Here is a 19989-nt window from a genome sequence, read left to right on the forward strand (position 1 = left end):
TTCCAGATTAAATGCAACATAAACACTAGCAAGCTGCTTTAATGAACTAGAAGTCTCCCCACTCTGGGGCAGTGTTTCCTGGCAGGCTGTCTCCCTTGGAGCCCTCTCAACCCAGCTCTTGGGTGCATGGGTGCCTACCTGCCTCCAGCAACCCTTCTCTATTAGGAGTTATTCTCCCTGTAGCATGCAGGGCCAGACTGCCTGTTTGGGGTTTGGGACTGGATTTATGTGCCCCAAAGCCCCACCCCTTCCTGTTATGTGGCTCCCCAGCTTCACACAGGGGTTTCCACTTGGACTTGATAGTCAGCCTGCCCTCCTCTGCCGTAGCAGCCAGCTGCTGTCCTCTCTTAAAGTGACAGAGCCCCTGTTACAGTCCCCCTAAGAACTCCTCAGCTTTTCCAAGCCCCAATATGGAAAGCTACTTTGTCAGTTTCACCTCACTACTATGGATCCTGGGTAGTAGGGTCTCAGCTTCAACGGAGGGGGGTTAAAAGGGTCGCCAGGTGTTTCTTGGCCCTGATTCTGGGCTGCCACCACTGCTCTCCACCCAACCCACAACCCATGGCTCAATTTCTCTGCATGCCTCATCTGCACAGCCCATGCCTGTATTTGTTTGCACACTACTGAATTCTGTGGTGGTACCTAGACAGCAGTTGACCAGGTATGTATGTGTGGGGAGGCGGGGGGGGGGGGGGAAGAGGGGCGGGCAGATCTGCATTTTCATTCTGGGGGAGCTGGTTGCTTTGGGACTTCTCACGGTTTCCACCTCACATTGGGGCTTTAAAAGGGCTTCCTTTAGAAAGCCCCTCAAGTACCTTGCATTGCCAACAACTGCATAGAGATGTGTGCACAGAGTGAAACCTGCAGGACAGGACTAGCTGCAAGACTGCAGCATAGAGAGAGGAACAGTTAGCAGTTAAATGGGCTAATTCACTTCACATTGAGCATGGAATTGACAGCTGTTTTATTCTATGTTCTATTAAGTGTCCATTGTACAATGGCTGTTTGCCCACTACCACCCAGCAATCAACACTGTTTACTGTAACAGGCACAACCTGCCACCCATCATAAGCAGGGGACCACAAAGACCCCCACAATACCTACCTATTCCCCCACCCCCAAATAAGCCTGAACCCCTTACCCAGGATCCCTAGTGATGGTTAGAAAATGATATTTAGAGATTCGCCTTTAGAAACTGGCTTGTAAGTAGAGAAAATATTGCATTAGAACAATGGTAGAGGAACAGCAAGGGTTAATTGGTTTCTAAAAGCCGGTTTGTGCTAAGTTTTACAACCTTCAAGGCAGAAACTTTGTCTGAGGCCAACAGACAAACAGGCTGGAAAATTTACACAGTGTTATCTGAAAACCCATAACAAAGATCAGGGACTCTGTCACATTGGCATTAAGTCACAGTGACCAGCTGTAAAGTCCCTCGGATTTCCGGTTTTGGCAAAATGACCAAATTAGGAGGCTGGGCATGCCTAAATTAAGACACCGGTAAATGACCAAATTTAGATTTATGCATGTGATGGGTTTGTTGAAACAAAGGAATTGTGCGACTAATGGTGAAGTTATTTGAATACTCATGGCACTTGGGAGAGGTCCCAGAAGACTGGAAAAAAAACAGTGTGGCACCTATCTTTAAGAAAGGGAAAAGGGAGGATCCAAGAAACTACAGGCCAATCACTTTGACCTCAATCCCAGGTAAAATCCTGGAAAAAATCATCAAAGAAACCATCACACACAGGCTAACTGAAGGCAGTATTCTGAAGGATAATCAACATGCCTTCATTGTAAGCAGGCTGTGCCAGACCAACCTCATCTCCTTCTATGATAAGGTTACTCATCACCTGGATAGAAGAAATGAGGTTGATGTCATATACTTGGACTTCAAAAAAGGCCTTTGACTTGGTCTCCCACAATGTCCTCCTGGTCAAATTGGGAAAATGCGGCCTCGACTATTTTACGGTCCGGTGGCTAGGTACCTGACTCCATGGTAAGACCCAAAGGATACTGATTGATGGAACTGAGTCATCATGATGGAGGGTGACCAGTGGCATCCCTCAGGGGTCAGTACTTGGACAAGTGCTCTTCAATGTGTTCATTAATTATTTGGATTCAGGTATTACAAGGTATCTGATAAAGTTCGCTGATGACATCAAGCTATGGGGGAGCACTGTCACACTCAGAGACAGGCTGGCAATACAGGGTAACCTGGACAGGCTTGTGAAGTGGGCAGACCTCAACCTGATCTAATTTAATACAGAGAAATGTAAAGTGCTCCATCTGGGGAGAAATAACCCACAACATACTTACAGGCTTGGCAATGCTCTGCTTGCCAGCATCACAGCTGAACAAGACCTGGGTGTCATGACTGACAACAAAATGAACACGAGCCACCAATACGATGCTGTAGCTGGCAGAGGTAACCAAACACTGGCATGCATCCACTGAGACATCTTAAGCAAGGCAAAGGATGTCATCTTCTCACTTTACTTGGCCTTTGTGAGATTGCAACTGGAGTACTGCATCCAGTTCTGGGCACACCTCCAGGATGTGGAGAAGCTCAAAAGAATCCAGAGGAGGGCCAAATGCATGATTAAAGGCCTGGAGACCAAGGCATATGAGGAGAAGCTGAGGGACTTGGGATTGTTCAGCCTGGAGAAGAGAAGACTCAGGGGGGATTTGGTCACAGCCTGTATCGAGGCATACATCAGGGCTTGGGGAAGCATCTATTCACCAAAGCCCCCTAGGGGAGGACAAGAAATAATGGCCACAAGCTGATTGGAGATCACTTTAGGCTAGACATAAGGAAAAACGTCTTAACAAGCCAAGTGCTGAGGGTTTGCAACAGGCTCACCCCAAGAAGTGGTACAGTCACCCACCCTGGCAATCTTTAAAAAATGTCTTGATGCCCATCTTGCTGGGATCACTTGATCCCAGCAGTCTTTCCTGCCCCGATGATCTGTAAGGTCCCTTCCAGCCCCTAACAGCTATGAAACTATGAATACACTGACAGAACAGAACATGGACGGTATGATGACCACAGGGACATCAATCAACAGTACCTGGAAGTGAAGAGTCATTAGAGGAGAAAGAATACACAAGAAGGGATTTCAGAGCAGCAAAAGTTCCCTGAGGGGGGATCCCGAGGCCACCATGGACAGAGGGCACACCACCAGCCTGTCTCACCCACCCCACCGGGGGGTGAGGGGGGCGCTGGCCTCAGCCCTCAACCTCCAAGGCTGCTGACATTTGACATTCCAGAAAGAACCACAGGGTAAAGCTTGAATACTTGCTAGACCATGAAACTAGAAGATATAGAATGGGGGGTGGGGGCAGGATTTTGTTTGCCTTGCTTGCATTACTCTCATCTGCTATCACTATGTATCAATAAAATTTGCTTGTTATCAAATGGAAGAAGTTGTGGTTGGTCTGAGGGTTTGGGTCCATCCAGAACAAGGTATCTGGGTCATAAATGCAGTCCTAACACCTACCAGGAAAATCAAACTGACACAGAAGCTTTCTGTTTCCCCACCTGTTCAGACTGTGGTCTCTGTAGGCAATATATCTTTGGGAAGTAGAGTCCTGGTTACATCGGAGAGCAGCTCCATTGCCCTGCATGGGTTTGGGGGTGGGGTGAGAAGCACTGCAGTTTGGGATACTTGGAGAATGAACAAGGCACACTAGGCACAGAATTCTGTGTCCACACATAACATTGCATTGGTAACAAGGATCAGCTTAAAATACTACTTGGTTTTCCTGGTGTGCTTTTGAAATGTACCAGGAAGTTTAAACTGGTCTAAAGTGATTAGACTCTTGGGTATTGAGTGTATGTAGAAGGTTGACGCGTTTATCATGGGAACGCTTGGATCCTAGGACTCAAGCAACGATAGCGTCCTGTGTGCCTGCCGCATCTCCCGCCGCTACACCAAGCTGACATGCTGCCTCATGGTGTTCAACATGATCTGCTGGTCCCGTGACATCTACGTAGAACACATCACGGGCCACCGCCAATACAATGACCCTGCCAGACCGACCGCCACTGAACTGGACCCAGAGGGGCCACCTGAACCCCCCTCTGCACCTGATGGACTTTGAAAGGAATGTTCAACTACAGACCACTCCACTCCACCCGAAGAGGACTCCCACGATGAATATCTGTATGGACTGAGAAACTTTCTTTGACCTACTCCCCCCACCATTGTGGACCATTGTACAGGTTTGTTTGCATCTATCTTCTTTCCCTCTGGGTGTCACGAACCCCCTCCCTCCCCTTCCCCCACCCCCCAGGCTTAGTTGGCTAACACTATATTTTCTGTAACCTAGTTGCATTCCCCTCCTCACCCCCATCCCTCTTATGTTAGTCCCTTGCTTGGGGGCTCTCTATTTCTCTACTGGCTTTGTCATCTTTTTGGTTCATAACTGTTAACATCTACTAATGAAATTCAATCTGTTCTAAGCATTACGTCCATCCACACCCTAACTGTTTTTATTACTAGGAATTGCCACTAATTATAAAATGTTGTTGTGCCAATTAGTGTAATTGGAAAATGGACAAATTCTTATAAAAAAGTTAACAAGGTGTGTTATTACTTAAAAAAAAATTGTAACGGTTTCTGTAGTTTGGGTGCATTTGTTGTGCTAACCAGGAAATGGTTAAGGAATTGCGAATGTAAACATTAGGGAATTATTAGTTTAGCTCTGCAGACTGATTAGCACAATCTGCTTTATATTTAATACTGGATATGTTAGCTAGCCAATACTATGGAACATGTTGCTACTTAAAAGAGCCTGATCCCAAGCCCACTGAAGTCAATGCAAAACCCACAGAAATCAAACTCTCTCATTCAGGAAAAAATTAGTACCAAGATGAAGACTTACCAAGTAATTAAATCCTCCTATAATTAATGAATATACCTATGCCGCGCTTGCACTGCTGGGGGGCATGCACTGGTGGGCAGATCCTGTTCCACCTACCCCAGAAATGTGTCAGTGAAGCCATTTTAAGGAGACACCCATTCCCCCCTCCCCCAATATCAAGTACTCCAGAGATTGAGGTTTTGAGAGTGGCTGTAGGTGTATGTCCCTGGTGCAACTTCTACGGTTCATTCCTGGGTTTGGTACATGGGATCATGAGCAGGTGGGTGGAGGTAGAGTGAGGAGTACCTGTCCACAGAAGCCTTGGTGACAAACCCAAAGAGCATTAAATACGTGATTGGGGGCCCTTACTGAAGCAAAGTCAGTGGGACTGACATAATGTATGAGAATGGTGGTAGTGGTAGTGGTAGAAAGATAAGATTACAATAAAAAGATAGCCATGAGTGCTTTAGATTTCTGACATGGTTCTGACACACTAGATCTGATGATGATGACAATAACAACAACAACCCTAAACTGCTGGATTTTCCTTTCCCTTGTCATTTTAATTTGACTACCATAGGCTTGAAGATAGGTGGCCAAAACTTGTCAGCACTTTAATACTACTTCAGTATTGGAGGAAGACAAGAGAGTTATCAAGAGCCCAATGAATGCAAAGCACTGGCACAGTATGATCTCAGGGGACATAATTGAACTTCAGCAGGACAGGCATTCTGATCAAGTACAGTTAAAAAAAAGATAAAGGATTGCACTGTAATAGCTTCCACATTACTTCCTCCTTCCATCATTGATCCTGTTCTGTTTTTATCTTTTCTTCAATTCATTTTCCATCCCTTATCATCCTTATTTTCTTGCAGCCCTCCATACTAAAAAATATCTATGGCAAGAGACAACAATATATTTTATAACTGCCACATCATCTTCTTGGCATTAAAACCAAACTGGGAAGTTCATGCCAAAATGCCTTTGAATTCTGGTGGGGTACAGTAGTGACTCTCAAAGTATGTGGGACATATCCTGTATCTTTGATTCCTATTCAGATCCGAAGTGAGAAAGGGCATGTTTTCCAGTGCAGATAAACCAAACCAGTTGTTATGAGCTTGCTGTCCAGGATTACAGAACTCTGATGAGCTGAGAGTTAAAATGGTGGACACTTACATACGGGAGGCAGAATTTTATAGACATTTCACCACCTTCACTTCCAAACACAAGCCTTCACCTTAATTCCCCTGCTACATTAAATCCAATTTAGACATAAATCTGCATCCAAGACATCCTTCTCTCTCATTACCATTTCCTCAAAATTTTTCATCCCTTATTTTGTAACAGAAAATGTATATAGTTAAAGATAATTCTTCCTTAAGGGGGCAAACTGTCAATTAAAGACATTAGGTAATTGCTTGTTAATATTACTTCTCAAAGTGTTATTTCCCAGACAGACCTATTCCCCTGGACTCATCATTATGGTATCTAACCACCTAAGTTGTTGACTTCCAGCAGCTGCAAAATTATTAGATTTAGGTAAATGGTTTCTTATTGCTTTTCCTGTTCTCTCTTAGCCTAAGCTCAACACCTTCTACTGTTCATCGCTGTCTTCTTTCTTGTAACAGGATATGGTAGCACATTTTCAGCTGCCTCCAGAAGGCTTAACAGTCTCAACCAAGAGAAAAAAATCAACCGCTTTTTTCCTGTGGGTATTATTCATACACTGTATGCAGAATGGGGATGTAGCCAACAGTTAGCAATGTATACATATAATAATAGATTCATTCCTCCTTTGGTGCAAAATATTATATATTCCTTTGACTCAAAATAATACCATATAGTCTATGTTACTGAGAGATCAAGAATGCACTGTACATTTCAGTAGCGGGTGCCTTACTCATGGGTGTACCTTGTACATTGAACACCCCAGCAGTTTGCCTCTATGTGGAATGTACAGACCAGCTTCTTATGAGATTGTACAATGGCTAACACAATGGGCCCTTGATTGTGATTGGCTTTTGGATAGCATAACACAAACAATAATCAAGAGACAAGGAAAAAATCCAAAATGTTTAAAACACCTTTCAACAATTTTCCTAATAAATATTTCCTAGTCATATTTTAATCAATATTTTCTACAGAGAGATTTCAATTTTGTCCAAAACAAGTTAAATCATCCTGTTGTTAAAACCAAATTAATATTTCTCAAGTGCTCTGAAAAGTAAGTGCTTGCCAGTTTCACTTTCTAGGGCAGAAAGAAAAATTGACAACAACCTTCAGCCACGCAGCTGGCAAGCTGCTTTGGTTCTCCCAAAATGAAAGGGATTTTTTTCTGGAAATGCCTTCCCATGAAGAAGTCCACATTTTTTACTTCATCCTTATACAAAACTAAAATTCGCTCAAGTCTTGTTGTTTTGTTTTCCAGCCAGCTCAATCAGTTAGCTATAAGACATTTTCTACTATATGAAGATGATATAACTGACAAAAGCCCCTCTCCTGCTTACAAAGGCAACCAAATGCAGAAGGAGCTAGAAGGATGGAAGATAATACGTTACCTGCAGTGCAGTTCTTTATTGCAAAAGAATCCACAGCAGCTAAGCTTCTGTTCCCACTAGCTGTATATTCCAGTGAGATCCGAAAAGGTTTCTCAAGACGTCCAACTCTCTTCTGAAGCAGCATCCATCTGGTCTCATTGCGAGGCAGAAGGAGAGAACAAAGGACAAAAGTGGTAAGAAAAGAGGCCATTTTACAAAGAGCAGATGCCCAAAGTGGCAGCTCCATCCCTGGCAGGCTGTACTGTCCTGCTAAAGTTGCCTCTCCCCTCCCCCAACCAGTGGCATTCCCTTCCTTAGACTTCTCAGAAGCAAGTCTCTAAGCATAAAGGTTTCCACAGAGCTGAAACATCTTGACAAATGTGTCACACCAGCTAATGACAGATTATTGCTCTCCTTGGACACACTTCTCAGCTCCAAGATCTTTTGCAGATGTCTTTCTGCTGCTTAAAAGAAGCCCAAGTTCCTTTACCAAAGGAAGTTTGAAATCTGTTGCACACATGTACGTCTTCACTAAACACCACTCACCCTTGCTTCTCACCAACAAAGTCTGTTATTTAGATTCAAACAATAAGTCAGTCTCAGGGGGCTCTTGAATAGCTGTAATTTCCAGTCTCATATCTCCATTTGATGCAATATATTTTGTTAATATCCAGCTGACAAACTTCTAAATGGGTCCAAGGCTTAAATTTAAACAGGCCCATTTCCCTTCTTGGTCTGCATTTTGCACTTCTTTTTAGAACCCTAAATGAACGGCCCTAAAATTAAGGTACAAATTCTGCGGTGATGTAAACTACACATGGCTGAGTAAGCGAAAGCAGGAGCAGAATCTACATATTCCTGGAAAGGCTGGAAGAAGCTGTGATGTGAGGTATGATCTTTAGTATATATTCTACCCTCCTGTTACTTGGGTTTGGTGCTGCAATCCACTTTGCTTGCCACACACCATGGAAGTTACACCTATTTAGATACCCTTACACTCAGTTCTTAGATTCTAACAGCTTCTTAGACATCATCACCTCTGAATTTGGTCCTAATATTCCTTGTCCATGGCTAAGCTCAAAAAACAAAGAGTAAGATTGCAAGTCTCCCAAAATCTCCCCAAACCTACCACCATTCTAACCTACAGGGAAATACCTCTACAGACAAAAGGTTGGAGAACTCATTTTTTGTGGCCCATTTCATTCTTGGTTGCTGTATACTGGCTTCTGATAAAAATGTCAATTTGTGCCAGCTCCTGCAGGATACTTTGTGATAGGGGGTTGTGATATGCTGTGATGTGTATCTGTGAAATTTTTACTGGGTACAACAGGTCATCTCCAGTTCCCTGGATGATGGCAAATTTTATTTGATAGCCACTAGGCAGATTGCTCTGTTACTCCAGGTTAAATGCATACATAACCAAGTTTAGAAGCATATAAGATTCCTTTTTTAGTTTACTGTAATTGATCAGCTGGACACAAAGAAGAGAACAGGTGGCCAGTAAAGACTGTTGGAAAATTCTCAATACAACTCCAGCTGCAGTTTTGGTTGGATTTTTTTTAAGGAAAGAACAAAAAACATTTGTGTTTCCTTAGGTCATCATCAAATAGCAATATTATGATTATTTGAGGGACATTACAACAATTACAAGTTAACATCATGAGTCAGAAGCAAGACAAGGTTCTGCAGCATAGAATCACGACCTCTTTCATAATTGCTTCTTGGAACAGACAGCTTTCCCAGTTGAGGTCCTCCATCACTCTGGTGCCTGGTGGGTAGTTGCTGTAGGTGGGCTGCACACTCAAATGCTTCTTTCTGATATGGATCCAGGATTTTGCAAAGGGAGATGTAGATACAGTGACAGGCACTGCAGGCGTGGCTGTATCCCCCCTCCCAGCTTTCCCTCCCAAACTGGGACAGGCAGATCAAAGGGCAGGAACAGCAGCTGGGGACAGTCAGAATCCTGTCACTCTCAGCATGCCTTCCCTTCCCCTCCATGCTCAGCAGCATGTTCCCCATCCTTTCTCCTCTCCTCCCATTCCTGCCCTCTCCTGTCTCCTGATGCCACTGTCCCCACTGTCCCTGGCTGACCTGGGGGCACAGAGAGCTTCAGAGGCTACCCTACCCCACTCCAGCTGGGCTGCTTTGGGAGCCAGGCTTAGCTGGGGACAGTGGTAGCACTGGCAGATGGTTCCCTTTTCCTGAGCTTGCTCCGAGGGCAGGGAAACCCCAAGAGAACAAGGCAGGGTCCCCAGCTGAGCCCAGTTCCCCAAGCAGCCTGGCTAGAGCAGGACAGGAGCAGCTCTGGAGCTCCTCACACCCCTAGGTCAGCTAAGGAGAGCGGAGACAGCAGCAATGTTAGGCAGGGGAGGTGGGGAATGGAAATGAAGGAGACATTCTGCTGAGTATGGAGAGAAAGGGTGGGTGGATTTTTACCTGCTTCAGGGACTTAATGTCCCCAGCTGCTGGTCCTGTAGACTGGTCCAAAAGGAGGGCATGGCTGCACTGCTACACCCTCTCTGGATCCAGTGGTGTAACCAGGATGAGGCATCCAGGGCAGCCACCCTGGACACCAACTTGGAGGTGGAGAAGGGAAAAAATGGTTTCAACCACAACCACATGATCACAACAGTGATTGCATGGTGGCAACTGGAAGCTGCACTGTATGTGGCAGCTGTGCCATATTATTCCACCTCTGACATTTGCCCCCGTCATTTGCCATTGGTAAAAGTAGCATTGGAGCAGATGCTGAGAGAAAAGAAACTATATAGTTTACAGGATTTCTACAACCAGGTAAGAACTTTTTTGTCCAAAATGGAGTGTTACCAACTTCAGACAGTATTATCCATATGTTGATGTCTCTCATTTCAGTATTTAGTTAATGAACTAATAAGAATATATGTATGCACCAATGCTTCATGCTGTCTAAGATCCGGATTGACCAATGGTTTGTCATAGGCTCGACACTGCTAATACCTAAAAGATTTCCTCCTTAATTTCAGTAGACATGGCCAATGCTTCTGAAGCAAGATAGTTCTTTCCAAAGTCATCATAAAGATTTGAGCAACAACAACATGTAGCACTGTTTCTCAAGAGCTCATGGGCTTGCTATATCATCTTAAATTCTTTACCTATATTACTAAACACCATCTTAGATTATTAAAGTCTCAGCAAATCTATATGAGAAAATCAATATTATTTCCCACTATTTATATCAGTTCTCCCTTCTCTTTTTTGCTCTTCTAATGATGAAATGAGACTGATCAGTTTTCATTTCTTGTTTTTAGTCAGATTTACTTCCTGGCTCTCATACTAGTACAAGATATTTGCATCTGAGCTTCCAACTCTATAAGATGTTATTTACGTCTATTTTTAAAAATTCTGTTTTCAATTAAATTAAAGAAAAATCATGGACACTTAATCATATTCCATTCTTTAAACCAGATCTCTTTTTCACTTAGTCCCCCTTTTAAGGAAGTGGAATCTTGAATTAGTCCCCTTTTAAATTAGTTATCAGTAAAAGATAACTAAGTTTTGTATAAGTGGGATGAGCTAGCTTTGGATGCAATTTGCTCTGTGAAAGCACAAGCATCTATATATCATGAAATGTATTCCTCACAGTCTCACAAAGACTGATGGATTTTAATTTCAGGTACATGGTGGCTCTCAACAATGATTTCCATTTCTGTGCTACCACTAACCCTCTGGATAAATGCGTCAGAGTTTTAAGAATTGCTTTTCTGAGTTACTGGTGCAATAACTTTACTTTGAAATTCTCAGGCCTCTCATAGTTTACCACTGAAACTTTATTAACTTTCAGAGCTGTTTCCAAGTAGATTTTTTTTATGTCTCTGGTGTATAAGACTGGGGAAGGGCAGCATCACTTGAGTTCAGGTTCGTTATAACACTTCTTCACATTTTGTGGCACTAATTTCAAGAAGTGGATTTTTTGAGGTTCAAGTGATTTTTGTGAAAAGAATGGGTGAGTCTCAGTACAATAATAATACTACTAATAATAAAAGTATGACAGGCAGATTTCTGAGAGGCACCAGGGAAAGAATGCCCTTGGGAAACTGAGTTGGTATAGAAACCCACTGGTGGGTTAGAATGGGAGAAGCCTCCTGGTACTGCCCATGAACTTCCTATTTTGTGAATAAGGACAGGGCTTCAGTCTCTGGATATATCAATACAGCACGTTTTACCAGCACACATTTGCTCTGAAATCTGAAGTGGGGGGGAGAATGCCCTTGGGGCTGTAGTGAGATATGCTGCGTGATAATTTATATCTACCAGTATGTTAAGCATTTATATTTCCATTAGATTTCAATAAGACAGCCTATATTTTTGTGAAACTTATTTTAAAAATCATTCTCTCACGCTAGTGGTAAGCTGCTTATTCTACTTTTTGAGATAAGAGGGGAAACATCAAACGTAGAGTCGCATCATCAACAGGGATGAGCATGTAACTCTCTCAGTTCCAGTGAACAAGATACAGAAGGGCAAAGATAAAATTGATGTAGCACCTTCCACTTTCTGGGTACCTCTAAAGTGCTCTACAAAACAATAAATTAAATATTAGCAAACCGATAACCACAGCTACACACTAGGGGTGTGAGAAGTGGGCCCTATTCAATTTGGATTCTGATTTGGCCTGAATCAGGGACAGTGATTCGATTAGTTGATTTGGCCACAAAGAGAGGGTTTGCCGCTGAAAGGTCAGTTGCAGGAGACAAAAAGACTGTGGCAAATGTATGCACTCCCAAATTGGATGGAGGGCTGCACCCAAAGAGTGGTGATGGACGGGTCATTTTTGACCTGGAGGGATGTGCGCAGTGGGGTCCCCCAGGGCTCAGTCCTCGGGCCTGCGCTGTTCAACATCTTCATCAGCGACTTGGATGAAAGGGTGAAAAACACCTTGTTCAAATTCGCAGATGACACTAAGATGTGGGGAAAAGTGGACACACTAGAGGAGATGGACAGGCTGCAACTAGATCTGGACTGGTTACAGGGGTGGGCAGATGAGAACAGGATGGGTTTCAACACTGACAAGTGCAAGGTACTTCACCCGGGGAGAAAGAACCAGCAGCAAACCTACAGGCTGGGGAACTCCCTTCTCATCAGCACAGAGACAGAAAAGGATCTTGGAGTCATTATTGAGTCCAAGATGAACATGGGCTGCCAATGTGAGGACTCAGTCAGGAAGGCTAACCGCACCTTGTCATGCATCCACAGATGCATCACGAGCAGGGCCAATGAGGTGATCCTCCCCCTCTGTGCGGCACTGGTCAGGCCGCAGTTGGAGTACTGCATCCAGTTCTGGGCGCTGCACTTCAGGAGGGATGTGGACAGCATGGAGAGGGTCCAGAGGAGGGCCACCCACATGATCTGGGGACAGCAGGGCAGGCCCTACGAGGGGAGGCTACGGGACCTGAACCTGTTCAGCCTCCACAAAAGAAGGCTGAGGGGGGATCTGGTGGCCATCTATAAACTGGCCAAGGGGGACCAGCATGCACTGGGAGAGTCCCTGTTCCCCTGAGCACTACTGGGAATAACAAGGAACAATGGCCATAAGTTGACTGAGAGTAGATTCAGGCTAGACATCAGGAGGCACTATTTCACAGTCAGGGCGGCTAGGATCTAGAACCAACTTCCAAGGGAAGTGGTGTTTGCTCTTACCCTGGGGGTCTTCAAAAGGAGGCTAGATAATCACTAAGCCAGGGTCATTTGACCCCAGCGTTCTTTCCTGCCATGGCAGGGGGTCAGACTTGATGATCAATGTCCTTGATTTGATTCAGCTGAATCCGAATCTGAAGATTCGATGTTGATTCACAGAATCAGTGATTCAACCATAGACACAGCTTTAAATATTTTTTGTACATACTTTGAGGTACTAGCATGGCTTGTGAACACTGCAATGCTGGGGCAGATGGAGCATCCCACAGGAGTGTGGGGGAGGGGCCCCCACACCTCCCTGCACCTCCGTGGCTCAGTGATCAGCCACGGGGGGACATCGGGTGCCCCCCCAGACCCAGGGGGCACCAGTCGCCGAGCTGGGCAGGCATGGGAGGTGGGGGGCAGCGCGCTCCCTGGAGGACCTGGAAATGCTTCAGGTCCTCTTCCAGGTCTGTTGCTGAGGACGCTGGGGAGCCCTACGTGCTTCTGTGGAATGCTCCATGCGCCCTACCATTACAGCATTCACGAGCTGCCTGGTACCTAGAGGTATGTAAAAAACTCATTTAAAGCTGTGTCTATGCCCGAATCACTGAATCTTTCCGAATCTCTCCTAATTGATTTAGAGGGTTCTGATTCAATTTGGAGAGATTAAAGGGTCTCCTGATTCAAATCGGATTCAGAGATAAGGCCACTGAATTGGGCCGAATCTCTGCATAATCAAATCAGGGACTGAAGCCGCACACAGCCCTACTAACAGCATCCTCATAGTCAAGACCCAGGTATCTTTGTTGGCTGCCAAGCACCAGGTTTTACTTGACCAGCACTAACTTATAAACAGTACTGATTTCCATGGACACAATTCTTTCTATATAATAATTTGATTTAGAGAAAACAGGCTTAGACCTTCTCTGATTGTTCATATCAAATGTGATTTGGAGAACTGTCTTTTACTGATCAAAGCTGAACAGACTAATTCAGTAGATGCCATTTTGCACATGCTTTTAGAAAATGCTGGGCAATTGCAGCTATGTACAAGGCAGGATGTTCTCTGGGAAAGCAGCAAGTTCCCAGCAATGATCAGCTCGAGCCCAGAGGTAGAATCTCAAGCCAACTCATGCATGCACTCCATTTGCCAGTCTGCCCAGATGAATGATTTGGGCAATCTCTGCCCAGATTAAATATGCATTTACTATCTTGATGCTTCTGCTTTCCACTTCACAATACAGAGGTGTACTAAAATAGTTAGCTCCATTAAAGAGTGTTGTTCTTCATCCTTTGCACATCTGCTCCTCTCACACAACCCTCTCTGTCACCCTTCTCAAGGCACCCATCATCTATAGATGGTGAAATTCATTCTGCTTTAGACACTCAACATAAAGCCTGTGGCAACCGTTTACAATCTCAGAAAAGGGGATAAGTAGTATAAGGTTCACGTGTTCAACTTCTGCATACAGTGAATTGCATACGGATAGAGCCAGCCTTAGGGAAAATGGCACCCTGGGCAAACAGGCAGCAGGCAGGGTTGCCTGCACAGGAAGCCCAGCCCCAGTGGCAGGGCGCCATTGCCAATGCCACCCAGCTGCCCATGCCCTCTCCCTCGGCAGTGGTGGCAGTGACCAGGAAGCACTGCAACTTAGTCTCTAGCCCCAGCAGATCAGTGATGAGAAAGCCCCTGGCATACAAGCTGTGGCCTCCCAGCCATGCTACATTGTCACTAGACACTGCTGCCTTGCGCTTGGCATCTTCTTCCCAGCCTGTCATGCTGCTTGGCAATACCCGCTTCTGCTGCCACCATCACGCAGGGGCTTTTTATCCCACTGCCCTGTTTGACTGGCTCCAATCAGCTCTAGGTGTGACTGGCAGGAGGCAGGCCCTGCTGCCCAGCCCCCAGGAATTAGTTGCCATTGAAGTCCCCCAATGGCTCCCACCTGGCACAAGCAGCAGGACAAGGCAAGGCAGGGCAGGGCAAGTGTGTGTGCTGCCTCCAGCCATGGTGCCCTGGGTGGCTGCCCACACTGTCCATGCCAAAGGCTGGCTCTGCATCCAGAATGCCTGCCTGATTTGGGTCCAGCAAACTACTATTTTCTTTTCATTCATCCTTACTGCTTAAGTGAGAAGTATATGTGTAAGTGCTCAACAAAAGAGTATATAGTTAAGTGCCTTCTTGAATCAGGGCCTGAGATTCTTTTAAGTCTCATTTCTTCTACTCTGACTACAAAACAACCTGAAATATCTGACAGCATTCCTGCACCTACATGGAACAATAGTGGGATCTTATCTTCTGAAACACTGTGTTCTTACTCAGGCTAACCCCTCTCTGCTTTGTCACCTGCTTGTCTTATGGCAGGCCTCATAATTTATGATCTTCCTAGATCATAACTCAGATGCAGTCTATTTGTTTGCTTTGTAAAGTGTTTGGTGTACCTTCTGAAGCTGTAAAATTAAAGAGAAATAAGAGCCATGTCAGACTGTTTCAAACTGAAATGCACCTGCACATTATAAAAGGCACTGAAAAAAATTAAAGCCTGCTTGTTAAGGATGACAGCATGTAAAGAAGAGAATTTAAAAGACTATGTTTTAACAAGGACTTCTAAAAAGATTCTTTCCTTCCCTTTACTAGATGAATTTGTGAAAGAGATGAACTCCATTTTCCTCACACGTGATTATAAATTTACAAGGTGTTCATAATCAGGATGAAAGCTGACTTCCACATTGCTCCAGACTCAAGTCAGCATCAACAATCGACAGATACTGTATGAAATGGGAACAAAATTAAACCTATTCCAGCCTGCAGTAGATTGAAAATGAGTAATGTTTTCATGGCATGCCTGTCACAATTCTGAGACAGAGAGAGAGAAAACAATATGAATGAACCACAGGAGATTCTGCAGACTGTTTTCTCATTAGTTCAGACAAAGCACTAATGCTGCCCCATATTGTTGTGTGGTTATTTTTAATTATCTGCATTAAATTTCTTCCAGTTTATTGATCTTCAAATTAAATAAAAGGTCCTGAGAACATTATTTAGTGCTTGTGATTTTCTCTTTAAAAGGATTCTATTTTCTAATGAGACTAATTAATAGTAAAAATACAGTTGCTGGATGAAGATCATTGAGCAGAAATCATTGAGTATGCATTAAACTTTACTGCTCAAATCCTCTCTACACCAGGAGTGGGAGAGAATAAGTATGCATTTCATTGCATTCAAATGCAAGTCACTCATCTCTGGAACTAGTTTCATGGACCTTACATAAGCAAGTAGAAATCCCTGAAATTATATTAGGCCCTAAACAGACCCCATATTCTAAGTCAAATGAAACCCATAGGGGTCTTCTTCTTAAGTTCAAAGGGCTCTGGATCAGACCTGAAATAGCTGTAGAAATCTATTGTTATCTCTCCCTATTAAATTTCGTTGGATGTTTTGTAAGAGAGAGTCTAGAAGAGGCTGCTGGGGTCTCCTAGCAACTCCATTAAAACTACCATCAAAGTGAAGGAATGGCTGCAGTGATCACCTTGCTTGTGCTCCTTTACAAAAATGTCCTATAGATTTTTATAGGTATGAAACTAAGAGGGTCCAATGACACGATAATAGAATCCAACAAAAATTAGTCTTTGAACCCTTAGTGCTGGATTGTAGGGCAGGAGCAGAGTACAGATTCACTGCCTGAAAACTGGGGAGACTGCAGCTCAGAGTTCTGATCTGATGCTTCCTCCACATGCCAGGGAAGAAGCAATCTACATCTTCAGCCCATATCCTATTCCACATTTTGTGTGTTGAAGTGTAATCGTTTCCCACCCCCTTTGAGTCCCTGGAAGACTGATTTTTAAGGCTATGATTAAGGCATGGTTCAAAAGCAAATATTAATTTTTTTGGGGGGGGAGAACTTGAGCAGGTGTTGCTTGTAAATTTAGAGGCCTAAGTGCCACTTAGTTGCTTAATGGGTAGACTAGGATCTGGCTCATAGAGTTTAGTAGCAAATTAGGTGATTTCCATGGGGTTTCAGATCATCTTACGTGGTTCTGAAGCAGAGATAGCTCTTTAAAGAACATTCTATAAGATGGCACAAAAGTAAAGTAAAATCTACAGGAAAAAATAATTTTCTATTAAATTCTGTGGAGCTTTCTCATGAGGAGTGGAATTTAGCCCTTTCCTGAGATACTTTTAAACAATACCTACCTTAGCAGTGGCACACATTATTTTTGTTAACTATGTAAAACATATCTGGTGATTTACACAATATATCAAGATGGATTCCTTGCTATGACAGATGACAGCCCTAATACCACAAAGACTTAATCAGGTGAGTAACTTTGAAGAACCAAAACCTCAGGCTCCAATCCAACTCCCATTAAAGTAAATGGGAATCTTAATTGGAAGCACTGAGTTAAGACAATAATAAATCAGGAGAGTGCAAGAGGTCATAGGGGGATGAGGGTGCAGACAGTGTGATCAGGCAGGCATTTGGGCAGAAAACAAACCACTTTTTAAGACAGTAATTTGTTGTATTTGGAATGAAAGTGACTTCACTAAATGGCAATTTTTTTAAAATGCCCTTGAGAAAAGTACCTGAGCTATCCCTTACATCTCCCATTTTGCTCAAATGGGAGAACAACTCAATAAATTCCACACTTCCTTCCCTCCAGCGGACAGGGCTTACCACAGACCAAGAAGGGGTGGTTTTCTGGGGGGCCCCCTTTGTATGATGTTAACATCACATTGCCAGTTGTCAGAGCCTATCCCTTTTCTGAACGAATCTCAAGCAAACTGGAATACTTCCTGGAACACCTCACTCTAATCGTGGAAGAGGTGGAGCGTCGAGTGACACAAATGTGGTTCTCCTAACACATGCTGGAGCCTCGGCTTCAACTTTCACAATCTTCTTCCCATTTGCAGAGGAATTGACTTACATTTGCTTTAGCAGTACTACCACCACCAGAGATGAAACTCCACTGTGTGAAACCAAACTGCAACAGATGCTGGCAGCATGTAAGCAAAGACCACTAAAACACTGGGACATTCATATAATCCTTTATATCATTAGATCACTAACAGCAGCTAACTAATCCTCACCATTCCCCTAGGAGGCAAGTATCATGTCCCTAGTTTAGACATGAGAAAACTAAGGCACAGACGGGTTCTATGCCTTGTCTACCATCAGCAACTGTGGGAGTACTAATTTTTCCTTATTCTTGTCATGACCCAAAGGTCTGATTTTTTGTGTGTGCTTCGGCACCAGAATTATCCCCGTGGGTTTACAGCTTCATTGCACGGTGGAGTTCTGCTGCATAGAGAACCCGAGTGCAAGGAAGAGAGTTCCCACCATTTTGCAGCTGTCTTTGCAGGGTGCATTTTCTTTGCAACACAGAAATGCACGGTGCAAAGAGTTCCCGCTCTTCGAATGCAAATTTGTTCCCCGCTATTGGCTAGTTCTAAATTATTCCCACGTGGCGGCTAGCGATTGGCCTGCTAGCCGTATAAGAGGCTTGAGCAGTTTCCGCCCAAGCCAAAGAGGACTCCACATCCATCTCGTGGGGACTGTGGGTGCGCGGCAGGGTCATCGAAGCCCTGTGTGTTATTCAGAGGAGTTTGGCGGCCTGATCCACCGCCCACCTCTTCCCGTCTTCGAGCAGTAACTTTCTATAAGACGTATTGACGAGTTTTCTATTTTGAGGCGCGCTTGTCCTGGACATCCGGAGTTCTGTCTGCGTGGAGCCTAGCAAACTCCACGTGATTGTTCATGTTTTCTGTTTGTAACCGCAACTCAAGCAAGTTTTCCAGCCTGCACCGTGACCATCTTGGTGTAAGTAAACAATCTTAAAATCAGCCGTTAAGTGTCTGTGCCTAATTCTAGCTCGGCGCCCGCCCTCTCCGACCCGGCGTGCCCGGGCTGCTGGCCACATCCCGCGTGCAGCGCGACAAAGGGCCCGGGTCCGACCCGGCCCGCACAATTCTTAATTCTATTTTCAGTCCTCTTGACACTGTTGCTTTCAATAAGGATAATTTAACTGTCATGTGCCCAGGCACAATTCAGTTCAATCTGGGGATCATCGAGGTATTCCACCTCCTCCACCCAATGTACAGCATCACACAACATGCATGATTATAGAGCTTTACATCTTCCAGCTGTACAATACATCGTAACTGCTAACAGTACACTGGACTACATGCAGCACTGGCCAGATCCAGGACAGAAATTCCTATGTTCCCCCTATGAAAATGCAAAGTCTGAGCAGAAACACAAATGGTCTGCAGCCCATTTTGAGGTAAAGCATCTTGCCCTCACAGCAGAGAAGAGATAGCAGAGGAAGGAAAAGGAAAGGAACCCCAGTCTGCTGCCTATTCTTCCTTGACAAAAGACCTGCAACTTCTGTGGATGAGTCTGTGGCTCAAGGATTGGACTTCTGAGTCAGCTCAAGACCCATCAATGACTCATGGTAGAGATCATCCTCAAGTCAAGGGATTGCTGCTGCTGACGTTCTCTCAGTAGGATCATAGGAAAGCAGAGTTGGATGGGATCTCACAAGGTCATCTAGTCAAGTCCCCTGCTCAAGGCAGGATCAACCTAGATAGAGTAAATGATCACAGCCAAGTATTTGTCCAACCTACTCTAGAAAATATCCAGGGCTGGAGATTGCACAGCTTCTATAGGCAGGCTGTTCCAATGCTTTACCATCCTCATAATTAGAAACATACCCCTAATCTCCAGGCAACATTTTCTCTGCTGTAGTTTGAGGCCATTTTTCCTAGTCACGTTCCCTAAAGCCACAAAGAAAATCCCATCTCCATCCTCTCTATAAATCACCCTTCAGGTATTTGAAAACTGCTAGCAAATCCCCTCTCGGTCTTATCTTCTCCAGACAAAATAAACCTAGTTCTTTCAGCTCTCTCTCATAAGCCTTGCTTCCCAGGCCCCTG

The 19989-nt window shown here is 44.4% G+C and overlaps 1 protein-coding gene across 2 annotated transcripts in view; it reads right to left on the reverse strand.

Annotated features, from left to right (window-relative positions):
• Positions 1–19989, reverse strand: part of LOC102573864 (ALK receptor tyrosine kinase) — a 438013-nt gene that overhangs the window by 69164 nt on the left and 348860 nt on the right. For both annotated transcript variants that reach the window (XM_059717199.1, XM_059717197.1), the window contains one exon: positions 7422–7549. In XM_059717199.1, coding sequence (XP_059573182.1) covers positions 7422–7549 — 128 coding nt within the window. The remainder of the gene's footprint in view (positions 1–7421; positions 7550–19989) is intronic.

Source organism: Alligator mississippiensis, chromosome 1 (genome assembly GCF_030867095.1).
Source record: "Alligator mississippiensis isolate rAllMis1 chromosome 1, rAllMis1, whole genome shotgun sequence".
Classification (NCBI taxonomy): domain Eukaryota; kingdom Metazoa; phylum Chordata; order Crocodylia; family Alligatoridae; genus Alligator; species Alligator mississippiensis.